Raw genomic sequence first — 16,017 nt, forward strand, 5'->3', positions numbered from 1 at the left:
AAGTGCACCCAGTGCTACAAGTTACCAAATAATTTGCTGCCATCTACTGGTAGTTTATAATGATTCACCTTCTGTACTAAAGTTGCCTAGTTTCAACTCTTGTATGAGGCCTGTTTAAATTGAAGATATTAGTGTAATCACCACTTTTAACTGGTGTGTTTGTTCTGTATTTACTTATCCGAAAGAGCTGGTTTGTGGTAAGGACCCCCAGTTGAAAATTTCATCATCATCATCATTATTATTATTATTGAGATAGAGTGCCAGTTAGGCCCTTTTGGCTCTTTGAACTGTGGCACACAGCAACGCCTGATTTAATTTGACCTAATCACAGGACAATTTACAATGACCAATTAACCAGTAAGTCTTTCAAGTGTGGGAGGAAACTGGACCACTTGGAAAAAATCCACACATTCTGTGGGGTGGATGTGTAACCTCCACACAGATGACATCGGAATTGAACTCCAATCTCTGATGCCCAAGCAGTAATTGCATCGTGCAAACTGCTTGCTACCATGGCACTACTCGATACGAGTTAAATCTGATCACTATGATAAATGGACAGAAAACAGTTGCCTGTTAAAAGAACCTTGTGGCCTCTGCCAGAAGGTGTATCATTCCTAAATAGTCATAATTTGTATAGGTAAAGTTGATAAATAGATTTCCTGAATTTATTTTTCTTTCTTTATGTAAGTTTAATTATATCTAGTCTTTTAGGCTCCATTTTGTTTTCGCAATTCCAAAACTGGTAGTCCCAGAGAAAAGTAAAAAAATGTGAGCTCGATGAGGCTATTGGGTCATTCAAAATTCAATGTCAGTTTATGATCAAAGTGCACAGATGTCAACATATATAACTCTGCAATTCATCATTTCAAGATGACTCCAGTCTTGCTGATCATTAATTTCAATATCATGATCCTGCTTGTCTCCCTTGCCCAGTGTAGAGTGGCCTCCTGCTTCAAAACATCCACCATTGTCCCTGTACCCAAAAAGACCAAGGTAGCATGTCTGAATGACTAGTGTCCTGTCGCACTCACCTCATTAATAAGCAAATGCTTTTGAGAGGCAGGTCAAGGACTACGTCTGCAGCATGCTAGCACCCACACTGGACTCCCTACAGTTCGCCTAGTGGCACAACCAATTGACAGATGACGCAATAGCCATAGCTCTACAGACAGTCCTTACACATCTGGAGAAGAGGGATGCTTATGTGAGAATGCTGATTCTTGGACTACAGTTCAGCATTCAACACCATAATTCTTCCAGGCTCAACAAGAAGCTCAGAGATTTCGGCCTTTACCCTACCTTGTGTAGCTGGGTTCTGGATTTCCTGTCAGATCACTGGCAGGTTGTAAGAGTGGACTTCCTCACCTCTGCCCCTCTGACCCTCAACACAGGTGCCCCTCAGGGCTGTGTCCTAAACCCCCTCCTTTACTCTTTGTATACCCATGACTGTGTGGCCACCCACAGCTCCAATCTGCTAATTAAGTTTGCTGACAATGCTACACTGGGCCAATCTCAAATAATATTGAGCCAGCTTACAGAGAGGAAGTCATCACCCTGACACAGCGGTGTCAAGAAAACAAACTCTTCCTCAATGTCGCAAAAAAAAGGAGCTGCTTGTGGACTACAGGAGGAATGGAGACAGGTTAACCCCTATTGACATCAATGGTTCTGGGGTTGAGAGGGTGAACAGCTTTAAGTTCCTCGGCATAAACATCACTGAGGATCTCACGTGGTCTGTACATATTGGCTGTGTGGTGAAAAAAGCACAACAGTGCCCTTTGTACCTCAGATGATTGAAGAAGTTTTGTATGGCCCCCGCAAATTCTAAGAACTTTCTATAGGGACACAACTGAGAGCATCCTGACTGGCTGCATCACTGCCTGGTATGGGAACTGTACCTCCCTCAATCAGAGGGCTCTGCAGAGAGTGGTGCTGACAGCCCAGCGCATCTATAGATGTGAACTTCCCACTATTCAGGACATTTACAAAGACGGGTGTGTTTATAATTTTAAAAGAAAGGCCTGAAGGATCACTGGAGACCTGAGTCACCCCAACCACAAACTGTTTAGATTAGATTCAACTTTATTGTCATTGTGCCGAGTACAGATACAAAGCTAATGAAATGCATTTAGCATCTGACCAGAAATGCAAAGAATATTGTTATTTACAAAATAACTGCGAATAAAAAAGTGCTACAGCACACAAATATAAAAGTACTGAGACAGTACAATACGGAATGCATTACTGCTCAGCGCTGTGGTGAGAGGTTCAGCAGTGTCACAGCCTCAGGGAAGAAGTTCTTCCTGTGCCCACTAGTGCGGGAGTGGAGGCTCCTGTAGCACCTACCGGATGGGAGGAGAGTAAAAAGTCCATGGTTAGGGTGAGATGCATCCCTGGTAATACTTTTCGCCCTGCCCAGGCAGCGTTTATGGTAGGTGTTCTCAATGGTGGGCAATTGGGTGCCGATAATCCGCTGGGCAGTTTTCACCACATGCTGGAGTGCTTTGCGGTCCGATACGGGACATTTGCCATACCACACTGAGATGCAGTTGGTGAGTATGCTCTCAATGGTACAGCGGTAAAAGTCCGTCAGTATCCTGGGACGGAGGTGAGCTTTCTTGATGCTCCGCAGGAAATAAAGGCACTGTTGCTCCTTTTTGATCAGGATGGAGGAGTTCAGGGACCAGGTGAGATCCTCGGAAATGTGGACACCAAGGAATTTGAAGCTTGATACACGCTCCACTGCAGTTCCGTTGATGTAGATGGGGACGTGAGTGTGACTCCTGGCATGCCTGAAGTTCACAATGATCTCCTTGGTCTTCTGGGTGTTAAGGGCCAGGTTGTTGTCGGCACACCACATGGCCAGGTGCTGGACCTCATCCCTGTAGGCCGTCTCGTCATCCCCTCTGATCAGGCCAACACCGTGGTGTGGTCTGCAAACTTGATTATGGAGTTAGAACCATGTACAGGAACGCAGTCATAGGTGAAAAGGGAGTACAGAAGAGGGCTCAGCATACAGCCTGAGGCACGCTGGTGTTCAGGGTGAGAGTGGAGGAGGAGAGGTTGTCTAACTTAACTGATTGGGGTCTGTTAGTCAGAAAGTCCAAGGTCCAATTGCAGAGGGATACGCTGATACCGAGCTGGCGAAGTTTGGTCATCAGCTTGGAGGGGATCACAGTATTGAATGCCGAACTAAAGTCAATGAACAGCATTCTGATGTAAGAGTTGGGGCTGTCCAGGTGGGTCAGGGCAGAGTGAAATGCTGTGGAGATGGCATCCCCTGTTGACCTGTTGGTGCGATAGGCTAATTGATGGGGGTCCAGGGTAGAGGGCAGACAGGATTTCAGATGTGATAGAACCAGTCTCTCAAAGCACTTTGCAATGATGGGGGTGAGTGCAATTGGACGGAAGTCATTCAGGCTTGTGGTAGTGGAATGCTTCGGCACTGGCACAATGGTGGCGATCTTGAAGCTCGTGGGGAGAGCTGCCTGTGCCAGGGACAGATTAAAAATGTCCATGAAGATGCCAGCCAACTGCCCTGCACAGACTCTGAGCACACAGCCAGGTATTCCATCCAGACCAGCTGCCTTCCGTACATTCACCCTGCTCAGGGTGGCACAAACATCGGAGGTGGAAAGTGAGAGAGGCAGTTCACCAGGTGGGAGATCCGCTTTGAGGGTAACCTCCTTGTCCTCTCGGTCAAAGCGAGTGCAGAAGTAATTGAGCTCATCAGAGAGGGAAGCAGATCTGGAAGGGGGCACAGTACTTAGGAGGTTTGAAGCCTGTAATGACCTGTATGCCATGCCACATGCTCCGGGGGTCTGAGGAGTTGAAATGTTCCAGCTGCTACCATCTGGGAAACAGTACCACAGCATAAAAGCCAGGTCTAACAGGCTCTGGGACAGCTTCTTCCACCAGGTCATCAGACTGATTAATAAAATGGTGACGCATCTATATTTCTACGTTATATTGACTATCCTGTTGTACATAATATTTATTATAAATTACTATAATTGCACAATGCACATTTGAATGGAGACGTAACATAAAGATTTTTACTCCTCATGTATATGAAGGAAGTAAGTAATAAGGAAAGGAAAGGTACTTCGCATCCAGAGTTTCTCCGGTTAGCGGACGATTTCCCTCCACACCTCTCTGACATAATGGGGAACCACGTACGGGGCAATTTACAGCAGTGGTTTGCCATTGCCTTCTGCCGGGTGAGTTTCCAAAGAGATCACCAGCTCGTAACCCAGCACGGATGGAAAGCTGCAGGGGAACCAGCTGGCTGGATTCGAGCCCGGGACCTTTCGTCCCGAAGTCTGGCATTGATGCCACTACGCCACCAGCCGGGTATAAGTAATAAAGTCAATTCAATTCAATTCAATTTTACCTAGTCCCATCTAACCTGGAAATTATCTCCTTATAATACTGTGGATTATGGTTGATTGGGGTACATCAGGACCAGTACATTTTGGCCCAATTAAGCGAATGCCCCAACTATCCGAAGTTTCAGGAAATGGTTAAAAAGGTATAGGAAAAACAAACTACTGTTTAACTGAGTAACAAATTATGTGTTTAAATAGAAAACAGAACACATTAGAACACTGCAGTACTTATAAAACTGTGTTTTACTTTGTTTTGTAATGGTTACCAACAGAGGAGTTTGTTGATTGTATGCCAGCATACATTGGTACCTGATCAGTAAACTATCCATTCTTAGCTCCTTAAAGCATTGAGTTTTACTTCTCCCAATAACCAACAATTTCTTTTTATCAGTTCCTAATATTTTTGAACACAACAACACAATCATGCGATCCATTGCTTTCTTTGAACCTGATAGTGTTGTGTGTTTATAGCAAAGGCATGGCATGATAAAAAAAGAACTGTTTCATCGGCACAAAATTTTTGAGGCAAATCAGGGAATTTTGTAGATTTCCATGTTTCTGTACTTGCAGCATTAACACTATCTCTCTTTCTAGGTGCTTTCTTGAACTTACTGTGGTGCCTACATTTCTATCAAGACAACCAACCGTCTGTTTTAAAATCTTTGTGACCCACTTTCTTAGCTATCTCCTCAGAATTGCTTTTTAATATGGTTCTACTGACACCCATACCTCGACCAGTTACAATGGAAATCTGGATCCTTACCTTCATGCTTTCATTTTTGATTCCCTGTTGTCCTTTGCATATTGCTCATTCTTCTCTGCAATTTATCTCGCAGATGCATCAAGCATGCAGTTGTAGATTTCAGCACTCCAGTTATCTCTGTCAGCTGTTGATTGGTACCTGATATTTTATTGACCAGGATGAATTCTTGGAGAATTTTTAAATAAAAGTGGAAGAGAAAGATTTTTTCCCATTTTTGACATGTTGCTTGGAATTGCAAGCTTGGCATCTGAGCAACCTCGGACAATTGGGGAAATGGGGAGAGTGAGCAACACTGGGGCTTGTCATTTTAGACAAAGTTGTGGAAGAATTAGGCAGAATGGCCTGATTCTGTTCCTGTATCTTATGGGTGCAAGTTTCAGAAAGTCACCTATCGTGAACTGGTGATTAAGTTGGAACTAGGAATGTAATAGTTTTTGTAATGTTCTGTACTTCATTATTTTGTATTCATCTATTCAAAATGCTCAAGATAGTTGTCCTCCAAGTAGATGATGTCAGAGGTCTTGAGTCTTGGTTCTGTAGCAGTAATTCTGAGCATGAATACTTAAATCCTGCACTTTGTTCACAAAAACTGGATTGCAAACAGTTATTGCTAAAATTATACACTTCTCGGTATTGTATGTGTTTGGAACTGGGCATTTTTAGTGTGGATCTAAACTTCAACTTCCTCGGGATTTTTTTTAAAAAATGGGCACAGAGTGTGAGAGCAATCTGGTTTAGGCTTGGACACTGGTAAAAGTTTTGGAACTTTTGGTTAGGACTTTATGTTTCTAGTGCTAAACAGCTTCATTTTTAATTTGAGTGGGAACATTTCTTGCTTATCCAGTACTGTATGGTAGATAAACATCAACAATCAGATGCAGGGAAGGAATTGATAGTGTGAATAAAGTGGAGATGAATATTATGTGTAGAGTGTAACTGCCTGGATATTGTGAGCAATCTAACTGTCCAGATTTTGCTGGTAAAATTTGATACCCAAAGATTTACCTGTTTTAAACACAAGTAGCCTCAGTTTTTTTCCATACAACAAATCAATGGATCAGTTTATAGTTGTGAAGATCAACGGTGCTGAGATTTCCCCAACGCTTGCAGTGGAGAATTGGACAGATAGATTGTAAACCAGAAAGCAGTTTATTTTAATGTATTTATTTATGTCAGTGGATACTTTTAAAAATATTAATATTTGAAAATGTTTTTGATATTTCTGAATGTCAGAAACATTGATCTTTGTGAAACCTGAGAGCTTTTAGATCCAGTGTACTGTCGATGACCTGGTAATATTCAGTCCACACCAGTATTAAGTAGGGATATTTTGGATTCTCCACAATTGGACAAGGTACATTCAAGTATTGGGTGATGGTGGGCAGTGGCCCCATGTCTGCAAGAGATGCTAGGCATGTGATGATTAGTGGAGAGGAAGGGTGTTGGACTGGTTGAGGACAGCAGCAAAATTTTATAGGTGTGTGGTAGTTGTATATTGAATGGCCACATCACAGCCTGGTGTGGAAACACCAATGTCCTTGAACAGAAAATCCGACAAAAAGTAGAGGACCTGTCATAGGAAAAGCCCTCCCAACCACTGAGCACATCTATATCTACATGAAGTGTTGTGCTGCAAAGCAGCATCCATCATCGGGGATGGCCATCAACCAGATCATGCTCTCTTCTCGTTGCTGTCCTCAAGAAGATGGTACAGGAGCCTCAGGTTCAGAAACAGTTATTACACCTCAGCCATCAGGCTGTTGGACCACAGGGGATAACTTCACTTGCCCCATCACTGATCGTAAAGCAAAGAAGCAATTACTATTTATTTATATGGGAAAAATTTGTGAGCGTTCGCAGACCCAAAAATAACCTACCAAATCATGCCAAATAACACACAAAACCTAAAATAACAGTAACATGTAGTAAAAGCAGGAATGATATGATGAATACATAGCCCATATAAAGTAGAAATACTTTTCCACAATAATTGCCTGCACTTTTCTCTGTAGCGAAAATCTCACACAAGCGCTCTTGGCATAAACACGGCGCAGGCACTCTCCAGTAACCTTTAAACTATGAAGCTGCCAAATCATACCAAATAACACGTAAAAATACACAGCCGATTAAAAAGTAGAAATAATGTATGTACAGTGTAGTGTCACTTACCGGAATTGGGACAGTGCCGAACACACTGATGATGGTGTGTTAGGCTGAGTCCTCGAAGGTTGGGGTGGTGCAGTGGCCCCCACCCCCTGGGCAGCGACCCGATACCGATCCGCGAAGCATGCAACGGTAGCCGGGACGCACACAGCATGTCTTTAAGAAAAAAGCTGAAATAAACAAGCTAATTAATTAGGTGCCGCTCAGCACGTAAATGTTGGCCCAGATCAGAGGCGACGCAATCAGCAACCACCTCTGATCTGGGCCAACATTTATGTGCCCGGCGGCACCTAATTAATTAGCTTGTTTATTTCGGCTCTTTTTTCTTATAGATGTGCTGGGTGCCTCCCGGCTACTGCTGCATTCTCCGCGGATCAGTATCTGTCAGCGGCCCAGGGTTTGGGGTGGTGGGACACTGGGGTGTCATCTCGTCGTCTGTTTCCATGAGGGTAGGCAGGTCATCTTCTTCTATGTCTGCCTGCCTCAATGTCGAAGGTTGAGGTTCGTCGTCTGCTGTGGCTGATGTGGAAGGCTTGCTTGACTGCTTAGTCTCACGCATTTTTGTATCATACAGTTCTTTGTAAGCACTCAAACCATCCTGCAAATATGCCCTAAATCGATGTACCCTTTCAAAATTAAAGTTGTACTTTATCATTGCAGCGAAAATCTCACGCAGTTGCTTCACGTTCAGTTCCTGGACGACTTCACTTTCGCTACTGCATTCGGCTTTGATTGTTATCCTTTCCTCTTGCAATTGCATCAGCTCTTCATCTATTAGTTCTTGGTCATGGGATGCCAAAACCTCTTCAACATCATCTTCGTCAACTTCCACAAGCCAAACTCACGTTGTCCTTACTCCGTTCACCACGATCGAAACGCTTAATTATGTCTAGTTTTATGCTAAGTGTAACACCCTTACGAGCTCTTTCAGGCTTTTCCAATACCTTAGAACTCATCTTGCAAACGGCTGCTCACAGGCACGTGTTTAAGCAATGCTGGCTAGAATGCCGTTCCGAATCCGGGAGAGAGCGGCTGCTCGGGGTGTGTGCTGCTTTTTTTAATCGCGCGCTGATTTTTTTATCGGGCGTTGTTATCAGTGGAAAGCATTGAGTATCTTGCCATTCTGTCTTGCTGTGTACAGGATGCAGCAGAAGTAAATATTGAATTCTTTTGTCCACTCTTTAAAAATTGACTGTTGTCACCGTATACTCTCCCAATATAGATGTACTCCAAGAATTCCTTTCAGTTAAAGTTATTCCAAAGAAGATTATGGACATATGCTTTCAAATATATTTAATAGGTCTCCAGTTTGTGTGCAGCAATCTCCCACAAAAACCCATGAGTCCTTTGCTCATTAATAATATCATCATAGTCTTCAACAGTACAAGATACTTTTTTTTAGTGTCAGTGCATGAATGATAAATATTGGCTTGGAAAACCACGTCTTTTTTAATTTGGGGTGGTGACCTTTTTTCACACACCTGTTTACCACTGTTTCAGTTCAAAGGTGACAGTAAAAGCAAGGGTACTAAGACTAAAGGTGTATATTAATTTCACTTCGAAGGTACTCTTGATACTGAGACGAAGAAGGGAACAGTTTATTTGATTTAGACCTTAACAAAATAGAACTTCAAAACTGTATCTTGAAAATAGAGAACTAAATTTTTTTTTTATATTTTGGCTTGACTGTTTTAGCCCAGAGTCAGTGGAAGCTAGTCCTGCAGTTATTGAGAAGAACAGCTACTCAAATCACAACTATGGAAGTGCTCAACATCATGGATACAGAGGTTTGCCTTATGCAGTAAGTATACAAGTCCTGTTCAAACATATTATACTTCATATACGTTCCTTTCTGGTTGGTTTAAGACAAAACTGCATGAGTATGTTATTTCAAACTGCCAGATTTGCCTCTGAAATACAACTAAGATGTAGTTAGCCTTGTATGAAATTATTCGAACAATTTAGGACTATGAATTGGCAATAACCTGTCCTGGTCCAAGCATGTTGATATCATGATCGAAAAAGGCTCACCAACACCTCTAAACCTAACCCTTACCATTTTTTTTAATGCACTATAGAAAGCATTCTGTCTAGATGCATAACAGCTTGGTATGGCAATGCTCTGCACGTGACCAGAAGAAACTGCAGAGAGTTATGGACCTAACTCAGCACGTATGGACTCTGTCTATGTTTCTGGCTGCCTCAGTCAAGCAGTTAGTATGATCAAAGGCTCTACCCACTCTGGACATTCTCTCTTCTCCCCTCTTCCATCAAGCAGAAGATCAAGAAGCCTGAAAGTGCATGCCACCAAGCTCAAGGACAGTTTGACAGGTCATATCCTGGTGGTATGACCCTCCCTCCCTCCCCCCTCCCCATGATCAGACTTTTGAATGGATCTCTTATTCAATAAGCTGGGCTTTTGGCCTCACAATCTACATTGTTATGATCTTTCACTTGATTGGTTATATGCACCGCATGCTTTTCAATAGGTTTTAATACTTTATTCTGCATTGTTTTACCATATTCTAGCTTAGTACACTGTGTAACTATTTGATCTGTATGCAAGACAAGCTTTTTATTGTATTTTGGTACGTGCAACAATAATAAAACCAATACCAAATAGGAAATGAGATTAAAGGAAAAGAGGAGTAGGAATTAAGAATAGCATCTTAGAAAATGCACATGCACATGAATAGCGATATTTGCTATGGCTGTTTCAATTTGAAGCTGCATCTCTTTGAAAGGAACATCATTAATTTGAGAAGAGACTTAAAAAGAATGTTGGTTAAAATTGCAGAATAAGCCAAAATAAGAGACAGCAAATAATTCTGAAGATCATTAAGACATTAGGTGCAATTGACAAAAATGTGGCTGAAGCAATTTAACTGCCAGTTAATTATACTTGGATGAATAAAGCTAACTAAGTGGTGTGGAAACGTAGAGCAATTTGGGAATTCATATCCATAAGACCTTAAAAGCAATGGGACATCAAAAGACTTCAGATGAAGGAATTTGAAACAAAAACAGTCTTTGGAGGAACACACAGACAACATAAGTGGAGGTGCCATTTAGGTATGACTCCACAGATATTTTAGTAAAATTTAATTTGGGGACAGGAAGAATTTCTTATCAAATTATTCATTATTCAATACTCTGAACACTGGAGTTATATCTGCTGAAGTTTTCTGTTTTACTCAGATTGAGGAATTTTATTGGGGTGTGCAAATCTATTTTAATTAAAGTAGAAAATATTCTGTCATTAGCACTATACATTTACTGTAATCATTGAAATATGGTACTTTACCATTGTAAACTTAAAATAATTAATGATGATATCCTTGTTGACTGATCGAGTAGTTGTCATTTAAACCTGCAGGTTATGAATTGAGGCCAGTTATATATCGGGTATGTTGTCATTGCCCTCCTATATAAGGCAGTGTGTGCTTGTAATTTGAGAACGGAATTCAATTTGAAATAAATCTGGAAATAGAAAGTCAGGGTTTCTGCTCCTGATTGATATATTTGACAACACAAATTATTAGTTCTTGATTTTACTATCAAGACTTTTGCATTAATAAGTGCAGAAGGAGGTAACTGTTATAAGCAAATTGGTGAAAATAAAACAGCAACATACGAGGAAATCTGCAGATGCTGGAATTTTAAGTAACGCACATAAAAGTTGCTGGTCTACGCAGCAGGCCAGGCAGCATCTCTAGGAAGAGGTACAGTCGACGTTTCAGGCTGAGACCCTTCGTCAGGACTAACTAAAAGAAGAGATAGTAAGAGATTTGAAAGTGGGATGGGGAGGGGAAGATCTGAAATGATAGGAGAAGACAGGAGGGGGAGGGATGGAGCTAAGAGCTGGAAAGTTGATTGGCAAAAGGGATATGAGAGGATCATGGGATGGGAGGCCTAGGGAGAAAGAAAGGGGAGGGGGAAACACCAGTTCACTTTGTACAAATAAAAGAACTATGTGAACAACTGTTCAGATCCAAAATATTGAATTTAGACCCTTGTTATTTTACAAACTGCTGTTTAAAAAAGATTTTTAAAAATTGCCAAAACAAAACAGGATGTACAGGTAATTCCCAGGTTGTAAAAGCCCGACTTGTGAAAACCCATGCTGCATAAATGAGCTGTCATAATATGATTGAACTCAGAAGTCCATCTTGCTTACACATGTTCATTCCAATGAATGGCAGACTAGCTTACACCTCTCCCCCTCCACTTTAAATAATTATTCATTCTTTTCAATCTTGTCTGTTTGTATGCCATTCATTACAATACTGTGGAGATATAAGACTATAAGATATAGGAGCAGAATTAGGCCATCTGGCCCATTGAGTCTTCTGTGCCAATCAATCATGGCTAATCCTTTTTTGTTTTCCTCCTCAACCCCAGTTCCCGGCCTTCTCCCTGTAACCTTTGATGCCATGTCCAATCAAGAACCTATCAATCTCTGCCTTAAATACACCCAATGACCTGGCCTCCACAGCTGCATGTGGCAGCAAATTCCACAAATTCACCACCCTTTGGCTAAAGAAATTTCTCCACATCTGTTTTGAAAGGACTCCCCTCTATCCTGAGGCTGTGCCTTCTCGTCCTAGACTCTCCCACCTTGGGAAAAATCCTTTCCAAGTCTACTATGTCTAGACCTTTCAACCTTCAAAAAGTTGCAATGAGATTCCCCCCCCCCCCACCCATCCTTCTGAATTCCAGTGAGTTCAAACCCAGAGCTATCAAATGTTCCTCGTATGATAACCCTTTCATTCCTGAAATCATCCTTGTGAACCTCCTCTGGACCCTCTCCAAAGCCAGCACATCTTTTCTAAGATGAATGGCCCAAAACTGTTCACAATACTCAAGGTGAGGCCTCACCAGTGCCTTATAAAGCCTCAGCATCACATCCTTGCTCTTGTATTCTAGATCTCTTTAAATGAGTGCTAACATGGCAATTGCCTTCCTCACCACCCACTTGACCTGCAAGTTAACCTTTAGGGTGTTCTGCACAAGGACTCCCAAATCCCTTTGCATCTCAGATTTTTGGATTTTCTCCCCATTTAGAAAATAGTCCACACATTTATTTCTACTACCAAGCGCTTGAGCATATTCATCTAATGAACCTGTTTATTGCCCGGGGATTGCCTGTACTGAACATTCCAAGTAAGTAGGACAATATCTGTGAGAGGAAAAAGTGCAATTAACATTTTGGACCAATGACTTCTTCTGTGGTTTAATGCTATTGACCTGCTGATTTTCTATTTTTTTGCAAGCAGCTGTGTTGGGTTCATAAAATCCAAAAAAAAAACCTCAGATGAGGTGTTTTTGTAGTCTAATTAAAACTTTATTAAATGTAAAACATGGTATAGTTACAAAAACTTGGATTATAGAAGTGTCTACTCTGCACACAGATTTATTTAGAATTGATCCCTTGTGTGAAACCCATTAGGGCAAATATGAAATCGTGCATCTCAGCAACTAGTGGAACTTGGAAATAAGTTAACTTAAAAATTCATATGAGCCAATAAAGAGAGCATGGTGTGGAAAATGTAGTTTGGTAAAGCCAATATCAGAAACCAAATTAAAAGCTTATAATATCCCACCAGGATATTGAGGACAGATGTGTTGAAGGTAGATTAGAGAAAGGTATAAAAACAATAAAGGTGTTGTAAACGATAACTTCAACTTCCCCAATATAGACCGGGGTCTCCTAAGTGCAGGAGGTTTAGGCAGGGCAGAGTATGTTAGGTGCATCCAGTAGGGTTTCTGAAAACACATACATAGATTGTCCAGTGTTTTACAGTACCAGTGATGGGTTCAATTCTCGCTGCTGTCTGTAAGGAGCTTGTACATTCTCCCCTTGACTGTGTGTGTATACTCTGGGTGCTCAGGTTTCCTCCCACAGTTGAAACACATAGCAATTGGTAGGTTAATTGGTCATTGTAAATTATCCCATTTTTAGGCTTGGTGTAAAATCGGGTTGCTGGGTGGTACAGCTTGATAGACCGGAAAGGCCTGTTACTTGCTGTATATCAATAAAGTAAAAAGTGAGCCTGAGCAGGTGTCTGACCTTTCAATAGGAGAACTTTATAATGTGAAATATTGTAATGGAATATTATAACACCATTTCAGTAAATGTGAAATTGTTTGCATAATATTTTATTACATTGTGCTAAAATCCTGTTTTGTGGGTTTGTTTATGCAGCAGCTCCATAGTTCCATTACTAATTGAAAGAATTTCAGTACCTTGTGTCTTTGGGTTCCATCCCTGTGGGTAGTCTACCAAAATTAAGAGAATCCTATGCAATTGAAAAAGAGCTGCCTTGGAGGGTTTTAAGCACCTGTTTTCATCAGGAATGTTTTTATATTTTCCTTGTATTTTAAAAGTGAAGTTAAATTTCAGGATTATAAATTCTTGCATCTCGCTGTGCAATTTTGTTCTGCTTGAATTGGGAGATTTGTGGCTGTTAATTATCATGAGTATGAGAATAATAAATTGGGCAAAATAATATACTTCTGAAAAGAAAACTGTCTTGGAGTATCATGTCAATGCTGTGTTCGGAGCACAGTTTGTGGAAGGAAAGCCTTTTGAAACCAATGTCTTTTAAATTTAGTCAACAAGTATGCTTAAAGCTGTTTTTATAAGTATTGATGTTTCAAAATATTATATTCCTTGATAACTTTGTCTTGACTCTGATATTTCGTTGATTTTTACTGCCCAATTACAACTGATCTCTGTCGGAGGAATATTGGTAATTTTTAGGAATTGAGTTATAGGCAGTAAATGGCAAAACTTTCTGAAAAATATAGGTGAAGAAGAACTTACAATGAAATTACATTAAATAAATTGCTGTGTTAAAATTAGGTCCGATTTAAGAATAATAACTTGAAATTTTGTAAACATTTTTAGAGTTTATATTGTTGAAATTGTAGATCATGCTGGAGAAAGTATAGGTATACCTTAGCTTATTATATTGAAGGTGACTCCCTGGCTAAGTATTCCCAATGCCAAAGGAGAACATGGTAGCCTAGCAGTTAGTGTGACACTATTGCAACTGGGAACTTGGTTGGTGTGGCGGTTGGAGTTCAAAGTTCAACTACAATGTCATCTGTAAAGGGTCTGTATATCCTCCCAGCGGAATGAAAATAGAAACCATAGAAACTACAGCACAGAAACAGGCCTTTTGGCCCTTCTTGGCTGTGCCAAACCATTTTCTGCCTAGTCCCACTGACCTGCACACGGACCATATCCCTTCATACACTTCCCATCCATGTATCTGTCCAATTTTTTATTAAATGTTAAAAAAGAACCCGCATTTACCACCTCATCTGGCAGCTCATTCCATACTCCCACCACTGTCTGTGTGAAGAAGCCCCCCCAATGTTCCCTTTAAACTTTTCCCCCCTCACCCTTAACCCATGTCCTCTGGTTTTTTTCTCCCCTTGCTTCAGTGGAAAAAGCCTGCTTGCATTCACTCTATCTATACCCATCATAATTTTATATACCTCTATCAAATCTCCCCTCATTCTTCTACGCTTCAGGGAATAAAGTCCTAACCTATTCAACCTTTCTCTGTAACTTGAGTTTCTCAAGTCCCGGCAACATCCTTGTAAACCTCTCTGCACTCTTTCAACCTTATTAATATCCTTCCTGTAATTTGGTGACCAAAACTGAACACAATACTCCAGATTCGGCCTCACCAATGTGTGGGATTTCTCCAGGTTCTTCTGTTTCCTCCCGTAGTCTAAAGATGTACCAGTTGATTGAAATGGGGAAAAGTTCAAGTAAGCCTTTTTAATATGCCAATCCCTTGGTTGGATTTGCATTAAATATCATTACATGGGATAGTACTGTACTCTTGGTAAAATGGCTGACTTTAGTAATGGCTTGATTTGTGAAATAAGGAAGCCAATCCCTTTCTCTGAGTGATGTTCACTGCATTTGGAAAGAAAATGGGAAACAAATGACTGTTAGATTCAAATGGAGATGTGTTTAATATGGTTTTGGAATTAAAAGCTGGAACTACGTAGTAGGGTAGTTAATTGGTTCTTTATATTCTGTTGTTCTGTATCACTTAATTTATGTTCTCAAAGTATTCTTGTTTTTGTTTAAAGGATCATAACTATGGTGCTCCACCACCTCCAACACCCCCAGCTTCACCACCTGCACAGACTATAATTGCCCGAGTAGAGTTGAATAGACTGCGTTGCCAACGATACGATGATAATTCTGAGGATAGCGACAGTTCATCTGAAGATGAAAACATTCCCTGGTGTCATTGTAGCTTAACTCAGGATGGTTTTATTATCACGTGTGAGAACTGCAGGTATGAAGTAATTTATAATTAAGGTTTTCATTTGCATGCACGCATGGATGGATTGTTGCTTTAGTATGAACAGCATCGTGTTCACAGATAGACTGTTTAGTAACTTTAAACACCCACTTCAACAACAGTTTCGTTGAAGTTACTGCAATTAGTCAACTTGTGTGTTGAAGTGGTATTCAATATGATCCACAAAAATATTCAAGATTTTGTTTTTAAAAGCCACTACAAAATAATTTGTCTAATTGTTTCCTCACAAAACAGAGCAAGACCACTTCGCTCACCTTGCTATTTTTCCCTGTGACTTCTTTATCTTGAATTCACATTAACTCATCTCAACACCACAAGCCCGATGAATTCTTCTTCCTACCCCTAT

At 40.9% G+C, this 16,017-nt stretch overlaps 1 protein-coding gene across 11 annotated transcripts in view; it reads left to right on the forward strand.

Moving 5' to 3' along the window:
- Nucleotides 1–16,017, forward strand: part of setd5 (SET domain containing 5) — a 200,808-nt gene that overhangs the window by 64,592 nt on the left and 120,199 nt on the right. For all 11 annotated transcript variants that reach the window (XM_063067677.1, XM_063067674.1, XM_063067676.1 and 8 more), the window contains 2 exons: nucleotides 9,013–9,118; nucleotides 15,433–15,644. In XM_063067677.1, the coding sequence (XP_062923747.1) occupies nucleotides 9,013–9,118; nucleotides 15,433–15,644 (318 nt within the window). The remainder of the gene's footprint in view (nucleotides 1–9,012; nucleotides 9,119–15,432; nucleotides 15,645–16,017) is intronic.

This window comes from Mobula hypostoma, chromosome 15, assembly GCF_963921235.1.
Source record: "Mobula hypostoma chromosome 15, sMobHyp1.1, whole genome shotgun sequence".
NCBI lineage: Eukaryota > Metazoa > Chordata > Chondrichthyes > Myliobatiformes > Myliobatidae > Mobula > Mobula hypostoma.